The 25,723-nt window shown below is 45.1% G+C and overlaps 2 protein-coding genes across 3 annotated transcripts; one reads left to right on the top strand and one right to left on the bottom strand.

The window, feature by feature from the left end:
• Window positions 1-1,027: 1,027 nt before the first annotated feature.
• On the bottom strand, window positions 1,028-12,896 carry Ccs (copper chaperone for superoxide dismutase). Of its 2 annotated transcripts, none has more exons than XM_034523331.1 (8): window positions 12,686-12,896; window positions 12,323-12,395; window positions 9,286-9,423; window positions 8,443-8,620; window positions 7,920-7,980; window positions 1,657-1,734; window positions 1,439-1,542; window positions 1,028-1,330 (listed from the first exon to the last, which is right to left on the bottom strand). In XM_034523331.1, exons 1-8 carry the CDS (start codon window positions 12,722-12,724, stop codon window positions 1,177-1,179), a joined length of 825 nt encoding a protein of 274 aa, XP_034379222.1. In that variant the 5' UTR covers window positions 12,725-12,896; the 3' UTR covers window positions 1,028-1,176. The 2 variants fall into 2 exon arrangements, with proteins under 2 accessions (XP_034379222.1, XP_076771441.1); XM_076915326.1 differs by having other exon boundaries at window positions 12,703-12,794.
• Window positions 12,897-12,911: 15 nt separating this feature from the next.
• Ccdc87 (coiled-coil domain containing 87) lies at window positions 12,912-15,677 on the top strand. The gene has a single exon (XM_034523259.2). The coding sequence runs from the start codon at window positions 12,970-12,972 to the stop codon at window positions 15,529-15,531; it is 2,562 nt and encodes an 853-aa protein (XP_034379150.1). The 5' UTR covers window positions 12,912-12,969; the 3' UTR covers window positions 15,532-15,677.
• The last annotated feature ends 10,046 nt before the right edge of the window (window positions 15,678-25,723 follow it).

The raw sequence follows: 25,723 nt of genomic DNA on the forward strand, positions 1-25,723 counted from the left end.
TCCAAAGTCCTAAAATCCACATTCTTCCCAGCAAAAGCATGGTCAGGCCTATCACAGCAATACCCCACTCCTGGTACCAGCTTCTATTTTAGCGTTTTACTGCTGTGGTCAGACACCATGACCAAGGCAAGTCTTATAAAGGACAACATTTAATTGGGGTTAGCTTACAGCTTCAAAGGTTCAGTAAATTATCATCAAGGTGGGAGCAGGGCAGCATCCAGGTAGGCATGGTGCAGGAGGAGCTGAGAGTTCAACATCTTCATTTGAAGGCTGCTAGTGGAAGACTGACTTCTAGGCAGCTAGGGTGAAGATCTTAAAGCCCATGCCCACAGTGACACATCTACTCTAATAAGGCCACACCTCAAATAGTGCCACTCCCTGGGCCAAGCATATTCAAACCACAATAACATGCATGCAAATACACATGCAAACCTGCATGCATATAGCCATGCACAACACGTACACACAAAACGAGTAAAAGAAATCAACTCAAGACATACTAAGTTTTGAAAAGGGAAGGGGCATGTATTGTAGGGGGGCATAAGTGTACCTCTTGAATCTCAGGACAGGAAGCAGCTGGCTATATGGTGACCCAATTTAGGGATGGCAGGGTAGCTGGAACTTTGCAGCAATGCTCAGGTTCTCTCTGGGCATTTGCCTCATTCCTCTGTCTTTTTGGCCTGGCTTTTTTCTGATACTCAGTTGACAAGAGAGAGAAAAAAGGGCCACTGTGGTTTCTCTAATCGTTCCACAGAACCTAAAGCTAGATCCCTGATTTCTTGGAGACATGGGGACCAGGGAAGGTCAAGAGTTCTTTTAGTTCATTAACAGTGAGGGACCCAGGGAGATCACACAGATATGTGACTGCTATGGCCTTAAATCATGACTCCAAATAGGATGAGGAATGCTCAGGATATATGTGGACTTAAAGTTCATTTGGTACTAAAGGGGTAGCTCTGGATACAGACAGCAGAGAGACTCTACTCACCAAACCCATTAAAGAACACAGAGACACAGAAACACAGAATGCCATGTGAAAGTAACAATTTAATTTGTTCTGAATACAACAATGCCTATCTGCCCTGCACTTAGGCCTGTACAAGCAAGGGCCCATGGCTCCCTCTACAAGATGTTCAGCTAGGAGGAACGAATAACCTGATATGAGGCTCTCTCTGTTCAGAGGTGAGCAGGGGGTTGGGCTGAGTCCTTTCGGCCTTGACCAGCAATGGGTCGGCCTCTCTCCTCCCAGATGGTGAGGCCATCACAGGAGCAGATCTGCTTGGGATTCTGGAAAAGGCCAGCAGAGCGTGCAATGATACCACAGGCCAACCTATAGAGTGATGTATTATGGTTAGCATAAGGTGCCTCTAGGCCTCCTCAGGGTTCCATGTGCCCCACTGACATATCACTGCCTCCTGCTGGGGATGGCATAACTCACCTCTTCCCAGAATTCCCTGTGATCTTGGATAAAGGATGGCCTCCCCGGCCCAGGTCATCTTCTCCCTCATCAACAACCAGGCTGCGGCCAATCACATCCCACACCTTTGAAGAGAAACAACAGCCTGGTCTCCACTGTCCTTCCAGGATGTCCCCACAGTAACAACAGCCTGGTCTCCACTGTCCTTGCAGGATGTCCCCACAGTCTTCCCTTTTTACCTTCAGCTGTTTATCCTCTATCCGGAAGGTAGCTCGGCCACCAGCTTCAGCCTGGACATTGCCCAGATCTCCCCGGTGCTGAAATGAGACCCCATAGGGGACAGAAAATGTTACAGACTCAAGAGATCGCCAGATACTCCCTTTCCTAGGAGTGAGATCCTGGACAGAAAGCCACCACAATGCAAAGAACCAGCATTCCCAGTTAGACTCAACCTCTTTCCCTACAAGCCTATTGCCAAACTTGGCTTCCATTCCAGTCGGCTGGGTTCCTGTCACTTCCTAAGCCCAAATGTGGGCTCCCTAGGCCAGCCTCCATTCCCTGAGTCTTAAGCTGAATACATTTAGCCTTTCTTTCTTTCTTTCTTTCTTTCTTTTTTTTAAGATTTATTCATTTATTTTATGTATGTAAGTACACTGTTGCTCTCTTCAGACACACCAGAAGAGAGCATCAGATCCTATTACAGATGGTTGTGAGCCACCATGTGGTTGCTGGGAATTGAACTCAGGACCCCTGGAAGAGCAGTCATTGCTCTTAACCGCTGAGTGGGGAGCATTAACTTTTCTAACTCTCAGCCTCAAGGAACAAGAGGAGAGGCGGGGCGGTGGTGGCGCACGCCTCTAATCCCAGCACTTGGGAGGCAGAGGCAGGCGGATTTCTGAGTTTGAGGTCGGCCTGAGTTCCAGGATAGCCAAGGCTACACAGAGAAACCCTGTCTCAAAAAACCAAAAAAAAAAAAAAGGAACAAGAGGAGAGAAATATGAAAATATGAGAGGGTGGGCAAAGAGATGGCTTTGCCTACTTCTCCCATGAAGGTAAAAACAACAACAACCCATAGGGCTGGGGAGATAGCTCAATGGATGCCATGAAAGTATAGGTGTCAGAGCCCAGATTCCCACACCCATGTGGAAGTTTAGCATGGAGGTGCATGCCCATAATCCCAGTGCTAGGGGTACAAAGAAAGGTCCTGGGGGCTCACACTGGTGAGCAAGTCTAGTGAAAACAACAAGCTTCAGTTTCAATGAAGAGACTCTGTCTCAAAAAATTAAAATGGAGAGCAATAGAGAAAGATAACCAAAGTCAACCTCTAGTGTGTGTGTGTGTGTGTGTGTGTGTGTGTGTGTGTGTGTGTGTGTAAGTGCACGTAAACACACACACACACTCCCAACATTGTGCCAGGTATAGTGAGCATTATGCATAACGCCCTACTTTTAAGAGCCTTCAACAGGAAACAAAGGTCAATTAGAGAACACAGTGAGGAAACTGATAATGAGTTTTGAGGTGACAGGACCCAAGTAGTGACTTCAGAAACCTACACCTGTACAAATCAAACATTCCCAACTGGATTCACAAGCAGACACAAATGCCTGGCCTAGGGTGAGCCAGTTCCTACAGTCTCACTGCTGAGCAGTAAAAACTGTCAGTGCCTTCTGCAGTCATAGCGGCACATGCCTTTAATCCCAGCACTGGGAGGCACACAGATCTCTGGAGTTTGAGGCCAACCTGGTCTACAGAGTGAATTCCAGGACAGCCAAGGCTACACAGAGAAACCCTGCCTCAAAAAACAACAACAACAAACAGAAATTTGGCTTCAACTTCATCTTGTCTCTAGGCACAGCTGACACAGCTGGCACCTGGGTTGTTGTTGTTGTTGTTGATTTGTTTTGTTTTTTGTCACAATGCCCTATGCTAAGACTTAAATGGTGGAGAGCCAAAGAAGGTGGTGAAGATGACAGGGACCTTGCCAACTGTTTCTGGGGTTGAAGAACAAGCCAGGCAGAGTGACTGAAGGCATGATCTTGAAAGGGAAGTAGGGAAAGGCAGCCTTTTTAATGCCTCCCCTAAACACACACAGCAGGTAGACCAGGTCAGAGGCCTTCATGTCTGTAGGATGCTGGGTCCAGCCTATACTCTTGAGTCCTGGGGAACCAAGAGGGTTTCACATAGAGCATGGCAAGTCTCCTGGGTGCTTCAGAGGACTAAAGGAGATAAGATGGATGGGACCTGAGACACTCACTGTTAGCGTGTTTGCAAGACATAGCCAGGCTTGGATGTCATTTCCCATGCTGACCCTAATGCCATCTGGGTGAAGAAGAAACTTGCTAATCCTGTGCTGCATTCACACATTCCTGCTCATTTCTTACTTTATCTTCTGGAGAGATGGCTCAATGGTTTAAAAAAAATCAAGTAATTTTAGAGTCTTATACATGCTGAGTATATATGCTCTACAAATAGAGTATATACGTAACTTTTGGGGTTTTTAATTTTACCTTTATTCATGTACTTACTTTTTAGAGTGTGTGTGTGTGTGTGTGCACGTCCACATACACTCAGACATGAGCATATGGAAATCAGACAACAGCTTACAGGAGACAGTTCTCCATCTGTCATGTACGTTGCTGGGGTCAAACTCAGGTTGTCAGGCCTGGCAACAAATGCCTTTATTCCCTGTTTTGCTTTTTGGGAGGGTTGTTTGTTGTTGTGTTGGTTTTTTTTTTTTTTTTTTTTTTTTTTTTTTTGAGACAAGGTCACATATAACCCTGGGTAGCCTTAAATTTGCTATGTAGCCAAGGCTGGCCTTAAACTCCTAATCTTCCTGTCTCTACCTCCCAAATGCTATGACCAGAGGCATGTGTTGCTATAACTGGAACAGTCTGCTTTGGTTTTGTTTCCTTGGTCACTTCTGATCCCCCTGTCCCAGTAGGGTGTGAGGGTGAGGACAGGAGTGCCAAGGCCATCTTCGGCCTTTTAGGAACATTTCTGCTCCATTGTGACTGAGGTGGTTTCCTCTGCCAACGCTGCCAGCCTGCCTCAGCCCTGCCCACATGCAGAGCTCATCATCACTCTTCAAACCCAAGGAGGCAGAAAGCCTATGGATGCCTGGTGCCTCCCTGTATTCACGTTCTGCATAATTTACCCACTTTTGTGTGGACTGGAGCAAGTATCATTTCTTGGAATAGGTTATAGCATGAACCTTTCTTCCATGTTAGAAGCATTCTTATTCTTTTGTGTCCTGGAGACACAAGCTTATGTGTAGTGAGCTGCTCTAGGGAGAGGCTCACACAGCAAAAGACTGTTGTCTAGGCAAGGACCCAAGGCCTGCCAACAGCAACACTGCCAACTGCCAATGCCATTGGGCAAACAGATCTTTCCCATGTTGAACTCCGTAATGATTCAAACTCCAAGGGACTGAGCCATAGGCACCCAGGTATTTGTCCCAGAAAAACTAGGAGATAATTGTTGAGGCCTGCTCCTTTTAACATAACTGTAGCCATTTTGTATTTGGTTTCCATGTTTCTCACAAGGTGAAATTGAGTTCATAGTTATTACTCTGACACAGAATAATGCTACTAATAAGCCAAAGAGTTATGGTTGAACCACTTGAACCCTGGTATCTCAGTGTTCTGAAATTCCCCGTTTCCCCAATGTCTACCTTCTTACCTCACTCAGGACCAATCAGCTTAAAGGTTAGCTGATAATATTTTTGTCTAGTTAACCAAAAATGTTGTACCACTTCACTGCTTGCGTTCTAACTTTTGAGGCTGGTTTTTCCTATAAAAAGCCTGCCCTGAGCACAGATTAGTGCCACAATTAGGTTTTTCCTTCTGGTAGACCTGGATGAGCAGTGTGTTCAATAAACTATTCTTGCTTAACTGAGATTGGTGTTTGTATGGTTTAAGTGGCAATTCCCAGACCCCAACAATAATAAAACTGTCACTTTATGCCCCAATATTAATGGCATTAAATTTAAGACAATATCACTTACATACTGGGCAGAAGCATGGCACTGTGCAACGGACCATTCAAAAGAACAGGCCTATCCCACCCCAGAACACAAAGGGGGTACTTTGAACATTAGAAAAGGACAGAGCCGTTAAAAGCCTAAAACATGAGTTGGATGCATTACAAAACAGGCAGGGGATAGGAACCCCACAGGAAGACCAACAGAGCCAACTGACCTGGACCCTTAGGAGTGCTCAGAGACTGAGCTACCATCCAAATAGCACACACAGGCTGGAACGAGGCCCTCAGCACAGATATAGCAGACATGCGGCTCAGTCTCCATGTGGGTCCCCCAACAACTGGGGCAGAGACTCTCCCTAAAGCTGTAGGCTGACTGCGGTTTCCATTCCCCAACAGAGATGCCCTGTCTGGTTTCAGTAGGAGAGGATGTGCCTAATCTGGCAGAGACTTGATGTGCCAGGGGAGGGAGATACAGGGAGAGAGCACACAGGGAGAAGAGGAGGGGGAAGGGACTCTGTGATTGGGGGACCAGGAAGAGGGGCAGTGTTCGGGATGTAAATAAATAGATAAATTTAAATTAAAAAGAAAAGAAACACATAAGCGCTGGGCAGTGGTGGTGCACTCCTTTAATGCCAGCACTAAGGAGGCAGAGGCAAGCAGATCATTGAGTTTGAGGCCAGCCTAGTCAACAGAGCAAGTTCCAGGACAGTCAGGACTACACAGAGAAACCCTGTCTCAAAAAAATCATAAAGGAAGGAAGGATACACACACACACACACACACACACACAGAGAGAGAAAGAGAGAGAGAGAGAGAGAGAGAGGCTGTGAGATATTCAACACCAGCATGTCTTATTTCTGTGCACTTTGTTGGTGGTGGTGCTTTGTTCTGTTTTATTCTAGAGTATTTCCTTTAAAAAATGTTTTTTGAGACAAGTTCTCACTATATATCCTTGGTTGGCCTAGAACTCACTGTGTAGACCAGGCTAGGTTCAAACTCAATGCTCTGCTCTCCTTTGCCTCCCAAATGCTAGGATTTAAAGTATGCACCATGACGGCCAGCTCTACGGATTTCTTTTTATTTTCTTCATATGTCTATATTTCTAGATAAGTGTGTGCACCACATTGTGTATAGGTGTCTGTGGAAGTCAGAAGACGGTGTTGAATCCCTTGGATCTGGAATTACAGCCAATTGCGAACCACCCAACATGGCTGCTGGGAACTGAATTCATTTCAGAAACACCAGCAAGCACCCTCAAGCACCAAGCCATCTCTAGCCCCACAATTCTAGAACATTTCCATATACTTTACTGGTTGAGCACTCCTAATAGTGTCTCAGAGTTCAGAATGCTTGATCTGGGGCCTGCAGATAGGAATGTTCAAACCGTACCACAGTTTTACAGGACTGGGATTCCCAGCCTGTACCATGGCTCCACTAATTTGGTGCCAGGAAGTTGTAAACTGGCATCATGATGGAAAGCAGGACACAGTGACTCATGCCTGTCATCTCAACATTTGAGAGGTAGAAGAAGGAAAACCAAAACTTCAAGGCCATCCTCGGTTATGTAATGATTTTGAAGCCAGCCTGGGCTACCTGAGATACTATCTCAAACAAACAAACAAAATGATAGAACGTTAAAACAAACTCTGGAGTCCCAAGAGGATCTAAGAAGGAATTGTGTTTTCTCTAGCTTTCAGAACCACAACTCGCCTTAAGGCTTAACTCCAAGTACAGGGAGGGGAAGCACTCCCCTGAGAGAGGTCTTACAAGAGCACTAAGGAACATAACATCTCTGAGCAAGAAAGCAATGTTCTTGTGATGACTAATTTTAACTATCAATTTGATTGAACTGACAAACACCTAGAAGATTTGTAAAGCCCATGCCTGGATGTGTAAACCATGAAGGCTTTGACATAATCGATGGATTAATCCCTTGATGGATTCATGATGTGTTGGCATTACTGGGAGATGGTGAAGGGGAGGATGTGGGGCTTTGTTAGAAGAAATAGATCCATAGGGAAATATCCTTGAGGGCCATTTCGCCTGTCCTCTTCCTGTGATCTTTTTCTCTGTTTTCTGTGAACTGTCCTCTACCATGACCTCTATGCTCCACTTGGAACTTCCTGCTCAATCAGGCAATTGAATAATTAACGATACAGATGTACTACTCACTTAAGACAAAGACCACTAATGTGGCAGGAACTCCCTGAAGACAGGAAAAGATTTCTATGGTGAAAAAATAAAACCTCAGTGCTGCTGGAAATGCAGCTCAATGGCAGAGCACTCGCCTGGCGTGTGTGCAGCCTTAGACTCCATGCCTAGTACAAGAAAGGAAAGGGCTGAGGGAAGGGTCCCCGCCCATCACAAGACTTACCAGGTAAAATTGCTAAACTAATCAATATCAGATGCAAGGAAAGAACCACACATAAAGCAATCACAGTGCAAGGCCCAAGAACTAACTGCTTACCTCTGAGTCCCTGGATTTTCTCTATGCCCAAACCCAGCCCAAACCTACACTTACCCGATCAGTGTCCTGAGGACCCCCATGAGATGCTCCATCAGGGTTAAAATGGTCCCCACAGCTAAGGATGAAAAGTAGCATATAGGTATCCAAATAATCGTGTCTAGACCCTCTTCTCTGACTCCCTTGTTCTTCATTCATTTATTCACTCATTCCTTTATTCAACAAACAGACCTATTCTATGCCAGGGTTAAGGCAAAAAAACATAGAAACTAAGCACATGGATTGTGTCTTCTATGAGTTTCTACTTCAGTAGATGCAGAGGAATAAACAACCAATCATTTTACAGAAGACACCACTAGACACAGGGCCCCTTCCTTCCCTGTGTCTAGGAGTCACCCTGTATCTCAGATGTTGATTTACATCCTCTGGAGGCATTCATATGCCACTTAACGTCTGTAAGCCTTAGTTTCCTAATCTGTACACCAGACCTGTGTATGTGTACCCCCACGAGAGTACTCATGAGGACAGAATGTGAAAGTATGTAGCTGAAGACAACACAGAGATGTTAAGGATGACTTACCTATTGCAATCCCTTGTAAGGTCCCCATACTGATGGACATGGAGTCCATGCAGCCCAGGTTCCAGGCCATCGATGGTTCCCTCAATCAGACAGAGCTCAGAGGATAGCTGTAGGAAGCGGACCACCCCCTGTATGGTGCCACAGCCCTCCAGAATGGCCACTGCTGCTCCCAGATTCTCTGCAAGGTAGGAAATGCTCACTGTCTTTTCATCTCACCCAGCCCCTAATGGACCAACCTGATGGCATTGTTAGATTAAAAGCCATCTGGTTACAAGGTCAAAATAAGTTCATTCCTGTTCTCTGTAAAACTTGGGTTTAACCATATCTTGACATATTTTCTGGAATTTAACATGTTCCCACACCCTATACCCTAACCTCCTTCCTGATCAGATAGGATGCTCTGACAAATAATTTTGGGATGTTCTGCCAAGTTACCAAAAACTCTTGGAAACCCCCCCAACCTTATAGGGTTGTTTTGTTTGTTTGTTTTTTGTTTTGTTTTGTTTTGTTTGGCTATATAAGCCCCATGTTTTCCTATGTTCAATGCTATTTTCTCTAACCTTGCTTTAAGAAAGATAGCTCTGTCTAACAGGGAATTTAAAAAAAGCTTATTTACTTTGACTAAAAGAATTTGGGTAGTGGCCTTAACTCTTGTTCAGAGGGATCAACATCCATTCCTTTCAGTGGCTCAGGAAGATCAGGGAAAGAATCTCACATAACTTCCATAACTCTGCAAAGCCAATCCAGCCTAGTCCTGAGACTCCTATGGTTGGATTAATATCAGTTCTTACTCCAGACCTTCAACCCCAAAGGCTAAGACTAAGACTATAAGCAGTCACTTACGTAATTGGCTGCTGCCCATGCCCTTGAGTACAGCCTGCCTCCCTGTGCTTTCCAGGAGCGCTTGCACCTCCTGGCTGGGCAGAGTGGTCTGCACCAACACCATCTGGTTCTCCAACTGGACATCCACATTCTGGACACCTGGCAGACACAGAGGGGAGGGGTCAGCAGAGGGGTGGCACCACATGTTGGTAGCACAGCGTTTTCCTATCCCCATTTCTACAAAGCTTCATATGGCCAGAGATAAACCTGGAAGCTTCCTTCTAGGATTAAGAATTTGGGTGTGGTATTTTTGTGAGTCATATTACAGGGGTAGGGGAGAGAAAGAGAGAGAGAGAGAAGGAGGAATGAAATTCAAGGCCTCTCACATACTAGGCAAGTGTCCATCACTGAGCTGCACTCCTTTCTTTGAGTTTTTATTACACGTCAGATATTATCTTACTTTTTGGTTTATTGAGGCAGGGTCTAACTTTGTAGCCAAAGCTGGTCTGGAATTCAGTATTTAACCCAGGTCAGCTTTGAACTTGAGGTGAATTCTTCTGCCTCAGATTTCTAAATTCTAGGATTAGAGGCATGTACCATCACCTCAGACTTTTGAAACATGGACTATGCTTCTTAAAAAATTTTGCTATAAAAGTAGGCTAACCTGGAATGTACATAAAGTAGGCTAACCTGGAACGTACATAAAGGTGGAAGAAGAGACCTGACTCTGCAAAGTTGTCCTCTGCCCTCCACATACATCCCCAACTCAGTAAGTAAATAAAGATATTTTAAAATCGGGCTAGCTACATTAACATTATTCATGACAGCTGAAAGGTGGACGCTACCCAAATGTCCATTAACTGCATGACAAGATGTGAAGCACAAACACATACTGCAGCACAGACAGGACCATTCTGCTACATGAAAGCAGCAGAAATGGCTACATGTATTATATAATACCGCTTGTATGAAATGTCCAAGATAGACAAATCTGTAGACAGGAAATGGATTAGAGAACAGAGTGGAGGAACAGGAAGGTGGTAGAGGATATGGGATTTCTTTATAAGGTAATGAATACACAACAAATAGAGGGGATGGCTGCACAGCTCAGTGAATGAATTAACTGAACCATATACTTCAAATCGGTGACTTTTATAGCATGTGAATTTTGGCACAATAAAGCTATTACTCACATTAAGGAGGACCATGTCTCCCATCCTAAGAGCGGACAATGAGCATGGACTAAGCTCTCTCTTTTTTTTAAGATTTATTGCTTATGTGGATGAGTACTTTGTCTACCTATGTGTATGTGCACCATTTTCCTGCAGTGCCTGTGGTGACCCTGACAGGACATTGGATCCTGTCTTAGTTAGAGTTCCCCAGGACCATCATGAGTCCATGTGGGTGCTAGAAATGGAAGCCAGGTCTTCTGCAAGAGCACCCAGTGTTTTTTACCGCTGAGCCATCTCTCCAGCCCATTGAGCACTTTTTGGTGTGCTTTACCTGGATTGTTCCATTTCATTTTCAGGGTAACCTTGGGAATTTACAAATAAGGACATCAAGGCATAGAACAATGAAGCAATGTATGGAAAATATATAGGCTGCAGAACTATATTAACTAACAATTAACCCAAACCTTCTCCTCATGGTAGGAAGACCTAGCCCATGCCTCCTGGGGCTCCCCGACCCCACCCCACCCCCACTGTCTACTGTGCTTGCTCTAGAGCTGAGCACTCCCTCTGCTTTGATTACACTCCACTGTTTCCCTCCCCAGGCTGTCAACTCATTAAGGACTGGAACTATGTGTGGTCCACAGAGGTCAAATTTAAAATAAGTGTGTCAGATCAAAGTGCCAATAGAGTTCAATTACCCTTGGAGTCCCTGAAGTCACCTCAGTGTGTGTAATTCTATAATTCTTTCATTCTCACCGGGTGGTGGTGGCGCACGCCTTTAGTCCCAGGACTTGGGAGGCAGAGGCAGGCAGATTTCTGAGTTCAAGGCCAGCCTGGTCTACAGAGTGAGCTCCAGGACAGCCAGGACTACACAGAGAAACCCTGTCTCAAAAAAAACAAAAACAAAAACAAAAAAAAAAAAATCTTACATTCTCATGGAAAGATTTTTATATAACTAATGCCATATTATTCTGAATTGTGACTTTTAATAAATCTTTTAATTTTTTTTTAATTTTATGAATGCGGGTGTTTTGCCTGCACATGTCGTCTGTGCACCACATATGTCTGGTGCCTGTGGAGACAGGAAGAAAGCATCAGATCCCTTGGAACTGGAGTTATAGACAGTTAAGAGCCAGAATACTAGAAATGGAACCTGGATCCTTTGGAAGAGCAGCCAGTGCTCATAACTCTTGAGTCATCTCTCTAGTACCTAGGCTTATTTTATTTTTAACTATGTATTTATGTGTATGTTGGGGGTGTATATGCGAGTGCAGATGCCTGTGGAGTCTATAAAAGGGCATCAAATCACCTGAAGCTAAAGTTACAAGTAACTGTGCCACCTGACATGGATCTGGAAACCAAACAGGTGCTCTGCAAGAGCAGTAGCACTCTTAAACACTGAACCACCTCTCAGCTACACATACAGTTTTTTTGAAACATGGTCTCAATTTGTAATTCAAGTTGATCTTGAATTCACACTCTTTCTATCTCAGCCTCTAGAATGCTAGGATTACAAGCCGATGACAGCTTTCAGGGCACTGAAGAAACATATTATTGAAGGCAGGTTTGCTTAAACTGTGTTTTGGAATGGTAAGTGAAGATCTAATGGAGTTGAAGCCATTCCACTAAAAGTAACATATTCCAGTCAAGGTTTTTCCAAGGAGCATTCTTGCTGGAGAAACAAACAGGTGGGACTTTGGTTAGACACAGAGCAATTTCAAGGCTTCCGTGGGCTTCTTAGTTACCAAAAGGAGACTTCAGATAACCATGTTTTCTGGCTCTGGGACTCTGAGAAACTTCCTTTTGTTCTTTCTGCATCTGTGCAACGGGAATACCACTAAACACAAACCCCTGGCTGATCCCAGAAAGATTTATTCTGCTCTTACCTGCCACCCCTTTCAGGGTCTTGTGCACAGCGTCCACACAACTCTGACAACTCATCTGCACTTTAAACTCCAGCTGTAAGGGAAGCAAGGCCCAGGTACATGTCAGGCATGATCCTGATTCGCCACCTCCCCTATGTCTCTAAGCACAAACTGCACATGACTTCTCTTCAAATTCCTCCTTGATTATCTCATGAGCATTCCAGGATAGTGGTCTCACCCTCCCACACTCTCTCTATAAGGGGCATCGCTACCCTAACCCCGGAATTTCACCTCCCCAGGAGCCTGCTCTTTCCTGGCTTCCCAAGATAACGATCACCTCAGGGGCTGAAGTTACGCGAGGCTCCACATGAAGCTTTCACTCACCGCACACACAGTCTCACCGTCCCCGGATTTCGAAGCCATCCTGGTTGTAGTCACCCGCCTGAGCCGCACAACCCATAGGGTCCAGAGACCAACACCACACTGCTTCGTAGGATGGGCGGAGCCTCGGTGGCCGCCCTTTGCTCCACCTCCTTGGCGCGTGCGCTCACTAGGCCCAGGTCTCTGAGCGACCCCTAGCGGCTACCGGCCGCGCAGGCGCATTGATGCCGTTTCCTTAGTAACCATTTGGCGTCCTCTACCAGCTCAGCGGGAACCACCTGGTAAAGATGGAACCACAGAGTCAAGAAGCTGACCTCAAGCTGATTTACCACCGATTGCTGAGTCCGCTGTCGCTCTTCCCCAGCAAGGCAAAGCCTCCAGAGCCTCTGAAGCGCCCCTCTCAAGATGCCACGGCTTTGCAATCCATTCCACTGGCAAAGCTGAAAGTGGGGCCGCTATGCCGCCAGGTATCCAAGCGGCTAGCAAGCAGCGGGAGGGCGGCACGGGTAACTGCCAAGGACCGACTTTGTCTCACCGAGGTTATCCTAGAGGAGCTGAAGTGTAACTGGCGGGAACCTCCTATAGAACCTATTCTGAACTATGAAAACAACCAGAAGCTGCGGAAGCGGCTGGAGTCTTACGTGCTGATCTGTAGTGAGCAGCTCTTCGTACGCTACTTGCATCTGCTGGTGACCCTGCCGACCTCTAGAAGGGTCTTCACTGAATCAGCCACCCTCAGCCGGTTGGCAGTCCACCTTGCCAGGGATTGCACAGTCTTCCTCACCAGTCCTGATGTCTATCGCTACCTGCTGGCTGATTTTCAGACCCTGCTGAATTTAAAGCACACCCAGGGAGGCATAGTCAAGGTGCGTCCCCCCACCTGTCCCCCTGGGACTTTCAAGCTCTGTCCAATCCCCTGGCCTCACAGCACTGGCTTGGACCAAGTGCCATGCTCTAGCCTCAACCTGAACTACCTTGTCCAACTCAGCCGCCCATATGATTTCCCCAGTGAGCCGGAACCTGATCCAGTGAAAGAGTTGAAATCCATCCCCCAGCTGAAGAGTAGACAGCAGCTCCTCTGGGTGCCCTCCATGATAAAGGAAAGAGAAATTGAAGCCAGAGACTCACAGATGGTACCACTGCCTACCCATCCTCCTCTCAGCAGTGAGATTCCCCACTTCCCCACCTCACCAGTCCATTCCTGGCTCCAAAGGGGCCAGTCCATGCCCTGTCTTCGTGAGGGGTGGAGTCTGGCAGATGAGTTGGGCCTTCTTCCTGTCTCCCCTCATCCCCTCACCCCGCTGATCTTGGCTTCAGAGAGTAAACCACTGCCATTCCGGGACATAGTGGCTGAGGATCTGAAACAGAAGATGAAGATCATGACAATGGAGTGGAGTCGCTACTCTCTGCTGGACTCTGGCCTGCCCCCCCTCCTCGGGGTCCTTACACGGCGCCTAACTGCCCAACACCACATAGAGGAACTACAGCAAATGCTGAAGAGCCTGCAGGAGGAAGAAGCCTCTGGCAAGTGGGATCTCCAACCCCCACGAATCACTCCACTTCACCCACAACCAGTCACTGTTACTTTGAAGGTACAGGAACAAGTCATAGTCCAGGTAGCTACTGTGCAACTCTCTGAAAGGTACTTTTCTGACTCTTTCCATGTTGAGGGGGCTGGAGTCCTATACAACCATCTGACTGGGGAACTGGATTGTAAAGCCATTCAAGAAATGGATGCCGATCGTCTTGTTGGGAACACTACCAAAGAGGTATATAAAGAATTGATGAGCAGAGTCTCTACTAATCACTTCTCTTTTGAGGAAGGACCCCAGGTGGAGCCTTCAGCAGATAAAGATTGGTCCTCCTGCTTGGCCTCATTTTTTCTACACCATGATAAACTTATGCCAACCATCAACCATAGTCTGCTTGGAACAACCAGAAGAGCAAGCGCTCAGCAGCTGTTCCCTGAGAAGATGCCTTCTCTCACATTATTCCAAAGGCACAAAAGCTGGGACAAGCGACCAAACAAGGGTATATGGATGAACTGGATGAAGCCCTCTGTGTCTTCAGACGACTACTTCAAGTACCTTGCCTCTCAGGAGTCAGATTTCCTCCATGTCATCTTCCAAATGTATGAAGAAGAGGCTCCTGTGGAGATACCAGTCCCTGTCAAAGAGTCCCTAGAGATTCAGAACCTCCCTCCCCCGCTGCAAGATGAAGACCAAGAGTTTGTACCAGGAGAGTGGGACTGGGGCTCAGTGGTACAGGCTGGCTCAGGACCTGGGAAAGACCACATCTATAACCTGCAACAGCGTCTAGAACGACTGTGGGTCATGCTAGAAGTCCCTGAACAGAGTCGGCTGGACATGGTCATTAAGTACAGCTCCAATGCACGCCTGCAGCAGCTACCAGCATTGATCAGGGCTTGGGAACGGGTCCTGAAGCCCATTCAAAAACGGGAGTTGTTGCTAGGGAGACTGGAGTGGTTTGAGCGACAAGCCTCCGACCCCAATCGCTTCTTCCAAAAGCCTGATTTGTTGCTGAATCGATTTCTGGAGGAGAATCGGTTTCGTAGCTATCTCCAAAGGAAGCTCAATCAGATGGAATCTTCTTTGATTTCCTTGCTGGAAAAGATAGAGTCAGTCTTTGGGGAGCCAGTGACCTTCAAGGGGCGGAGTTATCTGAAGAAGATGAAGCAGGACAAAGTGGAGATGCTCTACTGGCTCCAGCAGCAGCGGCGGATTCGCAATCTGATCCGGGCCCAGAAAACTTTCCGCCAATCGTCCACGTTCACACGGAGCAGCAGCCAGGCTTTAAGAGCCCCTGGGAATACTCCCACTACTCGCTAAGGGGGCCAAGTGACCCAAAACCCTTCCTCACCCCTAAATGCTCACATAGACCTCTCAGTGGCTTTGGAAGAAATATAGATTATTTTCGCAAGAGATTGGGATTTGTTTTCTTGATATTCTAAATAAAAGGATCCCGAAGCTTGGTATTCCCATGTATGTCAACCATCCTGCACAATACAACCAAAATCCCATATCAGATAGTCCCTTGGAGTTCGTTTTAACAGAGGTCCGACAGAGAGCAAGCCGTAATCTTTCAAAAAAAAAAAAAAATAGTGACTATCTCACTACGTTGAATTGGCTGATTAGAGCTACGGATCACTCTTGTTTAGGGCCAATAGCATAATACTTAATTGGTAGGGCTCGAGAATTAACAGACACATGTAAATCTTGCCTGTATGACTTATGGTAAGCCACCTAACTTCTCTGTGAGGAACTGGGTCCATGTTGTCACTTCTAGTGCTTACACATTGTTGGCAGGACCGAAACGTTCTTTATTAGATTTTTACCTGTAATAAAATCACTTGGTCTATCTAGGTGTATACAGGGCTGGAGAGATAGCCTAGTGGTTAAGAAGACATACCGCTCTTGCAGAGGACTGGAGCTGGATTCTCAGCATCCATATTGGTGGCTTGCAACCACTTGTAACTCCAGCACCTGACACTCCTGGCCTCTGTGGGCACCTGAACATATTGCTCAAACACACAATTAAAAATAAGAAAAAGACAAAAAGCAAGTTTCCTTCCTACCTCCAACCCCCAGTTTCCTCCCTTGCAAAACAACTGTTTTGGCACCTACAAGGTGTTAAGTGCTCAAACTGTATGTTGCTTTCCTCTTCGTTCTTTTTGTTTGTTTTTTTTGTTTGTTTGGTTGGGTTTTGTTTTGAACAGGGTCTCACTATGTAGTAGACCAGGCTGGGCTTAAACTCACAAAGCTCTATCTGCCTCCTGAGTGCTGGGATTATTGAAGGTGTGTACTACCACACCTGGCCTTTACTTGTTTCTCTTGTTGCTGTGACAAATACCTGAACCACACACACACACAAAGTCAATTTACAAAAGGAAAGGTTTGTTTTGTCCTCAGTTCCAGGGAATACCATCTACCATGGAGGGGAAGGTATGATGACAGGTACAGGATATGGTTGGTCATTCCATCTGCAGAGAAAGGGGAATGCAGAATGTGAGCAAGGTATCCTCTTCCTCCTCCTCCACTTCTTGTTTCCCTTTTTCTTCTCCATTTTTTTTTTTTTTTTTTTTTTTGAGACAGGTTTTCACTATGTAGCCCTGGCTATCCTGAAACTGACTATACAGACCACGCTGGACTCAAACAAAGATCCTCCTGCCTCTGCCTCCTGAGTGTTGGGATTAAAGGTGTGAGCCACCATGGCCGGCCTGTCTCCTTTCTCTTCATGCAATCTAGGACTCTTGTTGATGGACCAATGCTACCACATTTAGCATTGTCCCCTCCACTCCAGTCTATCTAGACACTCCATCAGTCATGTTCACAGACTTGTCTCTTAGGTGATTTTTAGATTCTGTCAAGTTAACCATATTAAGGATGATGCCATCAGTGAATGAAATAAAGATGGCCTCTCTTTTGTTCACATTCCACTTGGAATAAATAGGCCACAAATATGGCACTAAGCACACAGAATAATACAATGTTAGATGGTGGTGAGTACTGTGGGAAAAAGAAAAATGGTAAGGGAAGGGGAAACTAAAGGTGAGCACCTTTTAATTAAGGTGGTGAGTTGTAGGCCTCACTCAGAGGACAAGATGTGAGCAAAGGCAGAAGACAAAAAAGTAAATCCTACAGACATCCGGGAGAACTTTCCTGACTTCTGAGGAATTGACTTTAAATCAGTGATGCTCAACGGTGCTCCAGGAACAGCAGGTGACCTAAGCCAGTAGATATTAAGAAGAGATGGACAAGAAAAGGCTACTGAAGGAGGCAAAAGGCAGATCTGGAGAGATGGCTCAGCAGTTATGAGCACTTACTGCTCTTCCACAGAACCCAAGGTCAGGTCCTAGCACATCAGATGGCTTACAACCTCATGTACCTCCAGTTCTTGGGATCCAATGACCTCTGGCTTTCTTGGTTATCAGGCATGCACACAATGCTCATAAGTTCATGAAATCACACACACACACAAAGTCTTTACAAATATGTCTTAAAAAAAAAAAGATTCCAAAGGGCAAACTAGACTATGTGAGGCCTGATAGGCCATTGTAGACACTGTTTCAGAGAAAGCCTATGCAGGTAGGAAGCAGGCATGTATGCATTATGTGTGCAAGTATTTACAGCTATACCAGTTGGAAAGTGGTATACCTGTTTTCTTAAGTACCCCAAGATTGTTCAATATATATGGCAGGTAGACCTCTGTGTGTTAGGAGCCACCCTGGTCTACCTATCAAGTTCTAGGTCATTCAGGGCTACATAATGAGGTGATGTCTCAAAAATAGTTATACTTTCTATCTTTAGGACTTAATTAGAAAGTTGAATATATTAAATCCCTGCATATGATTTTTAGAACATTGCTTTAGCTGAAATGTCCAAGGGACTAATTAAATAAAATATACACACAGAAGAATACTATATAGCTGGCAAAAGAGTGAAGCAGTGGGCTATGTAGAGAGTTCTAGGCCAGCCTGGGCTAGAAAATGAAGCAGTTATATATTGAATGTGTGCGTGTGCGTGTGCGTGTGCGTGCGTGTGTGTGTGTGTGTGTGTGTGTGTGTGTAGAGAGAGGGGAGGTAGGATAGAAAGAGAGGCTGATGACCTAAGTTGAATCCCCAGAACCTTCATGGATGGAAGGAGAAAAATGATTTTCAAATATTGTTTTTTGTTCTCCATGAGCACAACTCATTTACACACATGCACGCACGCACGCACACGCAATTCTATGTGTATGTGTGTGCGCAGGTGTGTTGTGGACATATGTTGAGACCAGAGGCCAATTTTAGGTCTTCCATTTTGTTTCTTGGACAGTCTTTCCTTGGCCTGAAGCTCACCCAGTCGATGAGGTTCAGTTTTCCAGCTATCCCTACCTCCCTAGCCCATGCCCAGCTTTTAGACAAGTGCTGTAGATTAAACTCAGGTCTTCATGTTTGCATGGCAGCCCTGTACCAACTGAGCTGTCCTCCAGCCCTGAATTTTCGTATTTCCTCTATTTAAAAGCTTTCCATTTCTGTAAAATATCAATGTTTTTTGTCCTCCTCCATTTTTTGACAGTGTCTCACTATGTATCCCTGACTAGTCTGGAACTCATCATGTAGACCAGGCTAGCCTCAAAGTTGCAGAGATCTGCCTGTCTCTGCCTCCCGAGTGCTAGGATCAAAGGTTCATGCTATTACTTCCAGCTTCCTACTTTTTTGGTTAAGGATATCATAATGAAACCTTTCATTATGTGTGCTTGCTTTTTATTTCTTATTTTTGAGGTTATAATATATTTACATTTCTCCCTTCCTTTTTCTTCCTCCAAACCCTCCCATAAACCATTCCTTACTTTCTTTCAAAAAAGCACCTTATTTCACTGTTACTATTACATGTTGATTTGCATGAACATGTATATTCCTAAATATAATCTGCTTGGTCCGTATTATGTTATTTGTTTTTTATTTGTTGTATTGTTTACTTTTGAGACTGAGTCTCTCTATTATACAACTCTGGCTATCCTGAAACTGGCTATGTAGTGCAGGCCAAATTCAAATTCACAGAGATCTTCCTGCCTCTGCCTTTCTCTGCCTCTCTCTCTGCCTCTCTTTTGCCTCTCTCTCTCTGCCTCTCTCTGCCTCTCTCTAGCTCTCTCTCTCTCTCTCTCTCTGTCTCTCTCTGCCTCTCTCCCTCTCTGCCTCTCTGCCTCTCTCTCTCTCTGCCTCTGCCTCTTTAATCCCAAATGCTGGGATTAAAAGCACACACTACCACACCTTGCTGAATAATGTCATCTATGTCTTTGTAGCCGCCTGCAGCCACGGACGAACTGGGTCCACCTGGAAGGGGGGCTAAAATGAAAAAGGAGAGGCAAAAGAAGCATGAAACCGAGACAACATTTTCTGATCAAAGCTCCAAGTTTAATGTTCAGCTCTTGTAATGTATAGGGAAAGCCCACCAAACCCATCCTTTGTTTCAGCTGCAAAGCAGGCTCAGCGGGCAGTCTCTTCTTCAAATTCTTGCTGGAAGTTGCAAGTGTAAACAGAGCAGCAGGATTCACCTAGGTGTTAAGGTCCTGTGTGGCAGACTAGGTCTGTTCAGACTGCTCAAGGCTGGGAAGGGTACATGTTTCAGAGCTGACAATTTAGTATTAGATGACCAGTTGATGTGTTTTTCCCTGGAAAAAGACTATTTCTCCCACTCTCAGTATCCCTTCGTTTTCTGTTGTTTTTTATGTAGGGCTGAGGCCTGTGGGCTCTCTTCTATTTACTTTGACCTGTCTGTTAGCGTTATCCTTGTTCAGTTTGTTTAGGGAGTCATGGTGGTGAGCTTTATGAGGGTAATTTCTGAGGTTACTAGAAGACAGTCTCACAGAAAACACTCTGATCCTCTGGCTTTTACAATCTTTTATCCTCTCTTCCCTGAGCCTTAGGTTGGGGAGTGTTTTGTAAATGTATCCATTGGAATACTTCTCTACACTACGCTACAGTTTTATTGGCTATGACTTCTGTATTACTCTCTGTCTTACAAAGAGAAGTTTCCTTGATGAGGGGTTCAGAGTACACTGTCTGTGGGCATAAAGACAAATGTCTCATTTGTTGTTAGGGATTATGCTGATTTAGTAAAGTAGTAGTTGTAAATTCTCCTCCAAGATCTGTGACTTCACTAGCCCTGCGTAGCCAGCTAAGTTTTCAGTTCCAGGCGTGGTTTGCCTCTGTTCAATGGGCCTTAAGTCTAATTAGAGGGCCTTTGGTTATCACCATGGCACACATGCCACCACTGCACCCCTAGGGCTATCATGCCATGCCTGAAGCATAAGTGTCATCGTGGATAAGACTGTTGGTTGCCTCCCTCCTTTGGAAGCTTGAATGAATCCTTCTAGTACAACACGAAAGCTGGTCCTCAGGAAGGAGGCCTTCATGTCTTTTCCACCAGCAGGGACTTACCTCCCACTTTTGGGGAGGAAGGATAGCAATTGGCTGTATTTTTTATTTTTACTTTTTTTAAAATAAAGATTTATTTATTTATCTTATGTATGAGTACACTGTCGCTATCTTCAGACACACCAGAAGAGGGCATCTGATCCCATTACAGATGGTTGTGAACCATCATGTGGTTGCTCTGTAGACCAGGCTGGACTCAAACTTGGAGATCTTCCTGCTTCTGCTCCCAAGTGCTAGGATTAAAGATGTGCACCACCACTGCCTGGCTAATGATTAGTTAAGTTTTTATAACTTTCTACTGTATTAGTCAGGGTTCTCAAAAGGAACAAAACTTAAAGAATAAATTTATACATTTATGTCTGTATCTACATACAGAGACAGGTAAATAAATAATAGTAGACAGACAAAAATTTATTAGAATGGCTTTACAGGATGTCCAACAACTAGCCTCCAGCTAATACAACAATGGCTGTATACCAATGGAAGTTCCAAGAATCCAGTAGTTGTTTAGTCCATGAAGCTGGATGTCTGAGCTGGTCTTCAGTATACATCAGAATCCCAAAGAAGTAGGCTCTAATGACAGTGAAGGAATGTTTTTGTGAGAGTGAAGGCAAACAGGCAAAGAGAAAAGCTTCCTTCTTTCATGTCCTTTTTATAGGCTGCCAGCAGAAGGTATGGCCCAGATTTGAAATGGATCTACCCACCTGGAAGGATCTACATTAAAGATATGTCACCGGGCAGTAGTGGTGCAGGCCTTTAATCCCAGCACTTGGGAGGCAGAGGCAGGTGGATTTCTGAGTTAGAGGTCAGCCTGGTCTACAGAGTGAGTTCCAGGACAGCCAGAGCTACACAGAGAAACCCTGTCTCGAAAAACCAAAAAAAAAAAAAAAAAAAAAAAAAAAAAAAAAAAAAAAAAAAATCCAGGTCTGCAGCTCAGGGATAGAGAGCTTGTTCCCATAGTATATGCAAGGCCATAATTAAATCCCTAAAACATCAAGAAAAAAAAAATCTGGCCGGGCAGTGATGGTGCACGCCTTTAGTCCCAGCACTTGGGAGGCAGAGGCAGGCGGATTTCTGAGTTCGAGGCCAGCCTGGTCTACAGAGTGAGTTCCAAGACAGCCAGGGCTACACAGAGAAACCCTGTCTCGAAAAACCAAAAAAAAAAAAAAAAAAAAAAAAAAAAGATATGTCTTTCCACACAAAAGATCCAGATTAGAAGTGGATCTTCCCATTTCAAATGATTTAATTAGGCAAAATTCCTCACACCCGCATCCAGTAATTTTGGGGTTTTACTTAATTCCAGATATATGCAGGTTGACATCTAAGAACATCCATCACAGATGTCAACATATTTAAGTGTCACAGCCTGAGCTACCCCACGTTGGACACCAAAATGTTGCAGACTGCTCTGCCCCACACTTGGGAGCCAAAATGTCGGGACCTCTCTATCAGTGTTGGAACCCGCACTGCCAAAAGCCTTGGGGGCTAAGTTGTTAGAGCCCGTGCTGCCCCAAGCTGCTCCGGTCCACAGGTCGGGGTTCAGCAAGAGAGAGAGTGAGGATGGACGTGAAGAATGGAGACAAGACAGAGTGTGATTCAATCCTGTTTATTCTTCAGTCTCTCTTCTTCTCTCCAAGTCCCTAGTTCCAAGTCCTTAGTTCCTAGCACCAAGTCTCAGGTCCTAATCCTAGTCCCAGCTGTAATAAGTCTCAAGTCCTTCTCCTAGTTCTAAGTTGCTAGTCTCTTTCCCAGTTCCAAGTTCTCTTCCAAGTCTCAAGTCTCAAGTACTTTCTTCTGTCTGCCTCTTGCCCTTTATATGTCTCACTTCTAAGTCATGCCTTTAAGTCATGCCTTTAAGTCCCACACACCCAAGAGAAAATCCTGGGTATTTAAAACAAGATGTTATCAGAGTGTGCTCAGCTGTTGTAGGCTGTTGTAAACAAGTCTCTTGTCAGGGTATATGGCTCAAGATGGCTGCAAGGATGATAGCCGCCTTCTGTCGGCTCCCTACATTTAAAGACATCAAGAATATCTTAGAGCAAACTGTATTGACTATAAAATCTTAGTCACAGCCCTAGGGAGGCAGATGGATTTTTGTGAGTTCTTAAGGACATCAAGAATATCTTAGAGCCAAGTGTATTGAGTATAAAATTTTAGTCACAACCCTAGGGAGGCGGATTTTTGGGAGTTCAAGTCTAGCCTTGTTTATACACTGAGTTCCAGGACAGCCAGGGCTATGTAGAGAGACTCTCTCAAAAAGGGGGGGATATCTTTTGGGGGCCTGGAGCTCCAGATCAGTCAGTGATAGAGTCCTTATCTAGTGTGTAGGTTTGGGTTCAACTGCCAGTCTTGCAAAAATACTTAAATGAATGAATAAATGTCTTAGCTCTAGAGCTAGGAAAATGTTTCAGAAGGTAAAAACATTAGCTATACAAGTCTAGCAGCCTGAGGTTCAGTCCCCAGAACCCAAGTAAAAGCAATGGGCAGCCAGCTTGGAGGGAACCAGGCAATGGCAGAAATAAAAGAGACGATACCTTGACAAGGTAGAAGGCAAAAGCTGACCCCAACAGTCATTCTCTGACCTCCACAGATGTGCTGTGGCATGTACACACCTGTGAACACACACACTCACACACAGATGCACACACACGTATACACACACACACACACACACACACACACACACACACAGAGTCATATCTTGGAGCTAAATATGGTGGCACATGCCCATGACCCCAGCAATTGGGAGACTGAGGCAAGAAAATCATGGACAAGTTGAAGACTAGACTCAACTGGCTACTTAGTGAGAACCTGTTTCAAAAATGGGGGCAGGGTAGGCCAAGGATGGAGCTCAGACATGGAGTCTTACCTAGAGCAGAGGTCTGTAACCTTAGCTACTTAGGCATCTGAAAGAGGAGAGGTTCACAAGCCCAGTGTCTGCCTGGACTACAGAATAGGTTCAAGACCAGACTGGATAACTTAGCAAAACACAGAAGTAAAAAGAAGGCAGGAAGATTGCCAAGAAGTTCGCCAGAGATATATAGTGAATTCCAAGTTCAACTGTAGCTATAAGGTAAAACCCTGTTTTTGTTTTTGTTTTTTAAGATGGCATAGGAGGACACACCCTAAGCCCTGATCCCTGAGCCCACTTCACTGAATTTCCCATGCTGTTCTAGATCCATCACAGCTTTGGAGTTTCATATTTTATCTTCAAGTTGCCCAGTTTCATCTTTTTATATGTAGTGTTAATGGCTAAAGAAGCTCTATTTTATGCTAGGCATTCATTTTGGTACCCACAAGCCATTTGCCTCTGACTCCAATCCCTGGAGGAGAAGTTCCCAGTGACCCTGACTCAATGACTCCCCCCACACACCCAAAAATGTACAGCCGTGACTATCTACTTGTTATTTATTTATTTGTTTGTTTGTTTGTTTTTCCAGACAGGGTTTCTCTGTGTAGCCCTGGCTGCCCTGGAACTCTCTCTGTAGACCAGGCTGGCCTCAAACTCAGAAGTCCACCTGCCTCTGCCTCCCAAGTGCTGGGATTAAAGGCGTGCGCCACCACTGCCCGGCTTATCTACTTGTTATGATATCACTAACTGCCTTTTTTTTTTTGCTTCTGTAACTTGCTTACAGATACCCAAAGATTGTTTTGAGTTGCTTTAAGCACTTAGCCTGGCAGAACAAAACAATTTTTACTTGCTTGTATATTGAAGTCCTTCCCCTTACTACTCCTTCACGGCAATGTCAAATTTGACTCAGAGATTGGCCATCCTTGTGATGGCTAATCAGTAAATCTGTTAGCGATGATTGGATTGGGTCTGTGGTCGTTTCCCAGGGGCCACAGACTCTGTAACATCTCTCCCATAAAGAAACTCAAGAGCATTCTCTAAAAGGATAAATTCATGTTGGTCTATATTCATTCTAGTTTGTTCTGTTTCATGGCATGTTTATTTTTACTCAAGATTTTGATTTCTTTAACCTTTAAATGTTTTAAGTTGTTTTATGTGTATAGGTGTTTGGATGCATGTCTATGCATGTGTGGTGCCAGAAATGGTCATTGAATCCCCTGGAACTGGAGTCACAGATGGTTGTGAGCTGCCCTGTGGGAGCTGAGAGTTAAATTAGGGTCCTTTCCAAGAGCGGCAAGTGCTCTTAACCACAAGCCGTCTCTGCAGCCCCCGAAAGGTTTGACTTTTATCTTCTCAGTTTTTCAGAGCTCTTTATATATTCGGGATCTGCTACTTACTGCTGACCCTGTTTATAGAATGGGATGATCCTGTTTTTGGTGGGTCTGATGTTAATCAAATCAGTGTTTGCCCATGCTTAGCCAACTGCAACATGCTTTTCACAACTGACTCTCAGAGTTGCCTGTAGCTCAGGCTGGGCTAGAAGTAGCTATGTAGCCCAGGAGAGCCTCAGACTACCTCTTCTTCTCCATCTCCTCCTTTTTTGAGACAGGTTCTCTCTGTGTAGTCCTTTTGTAGCTCGTGATGACCTCAAACTCACAGAGACCCCCTACTGGTATTAAAAGTGTGTGCCACCACATCTCAAATCTCAAATTTTTACTCCCCCCCCCAGGGGAAAATGTGAATGACGTTCCTCACTACTAAAAATTATGCAGTCAACTTTCCCACGTTTGGGGGAATTGCAGGGGTTTGCACATTCAGAGTGGAAGCTTCGAATCCTAATCTTCAGGCCTTCATGGAGTTCCGGGGCTCCTAACACTGGATGGAGCAGGATTCAACCTCAACAGTGCCACCTTGTGCCAGTGAGGAGTCATAGCAGCAGGGGACTCCCAGATGCCACTCGCTCCACCTGAAGGAGAAAAAGTCCAACGAAGTGAAAGACTATGAATTATGGAAAATTTAAAAATAGGAAGGAAGGGAGGATCCTCTAAACAAATATATACTAGCCAGCAGCCACTTAACTGAAAAACATTAAGTGAGGTAAGCCGAGCATAGACAGACAAACCCTTGATTATCTCACATGCTTGATCAAAAGCATCTGAACTCACAGAAGCTGAGTAGAATGATGGCTACCAGAGCAAGGGTGAGGGCAGAGCAGAGGCTGGGTAGAGGGAGGTGGAGGCAGAGCAGGGCA

The sequence above is a fragment of the Arvicanthis niloticus genome, chromosome 1 (assembly GCF_011762505.2).
Source record: "Arvicanthis niloticus isolate mArvNil1 chromosome 1, mArvNil1.pat.X, whole genome shotgun sequence".
NCBI lineage: Eukaryota > Metazoa > Chordata > Mammalia > Rodentia > Muridae > Arvicanthis > Arvicanthis niloticus.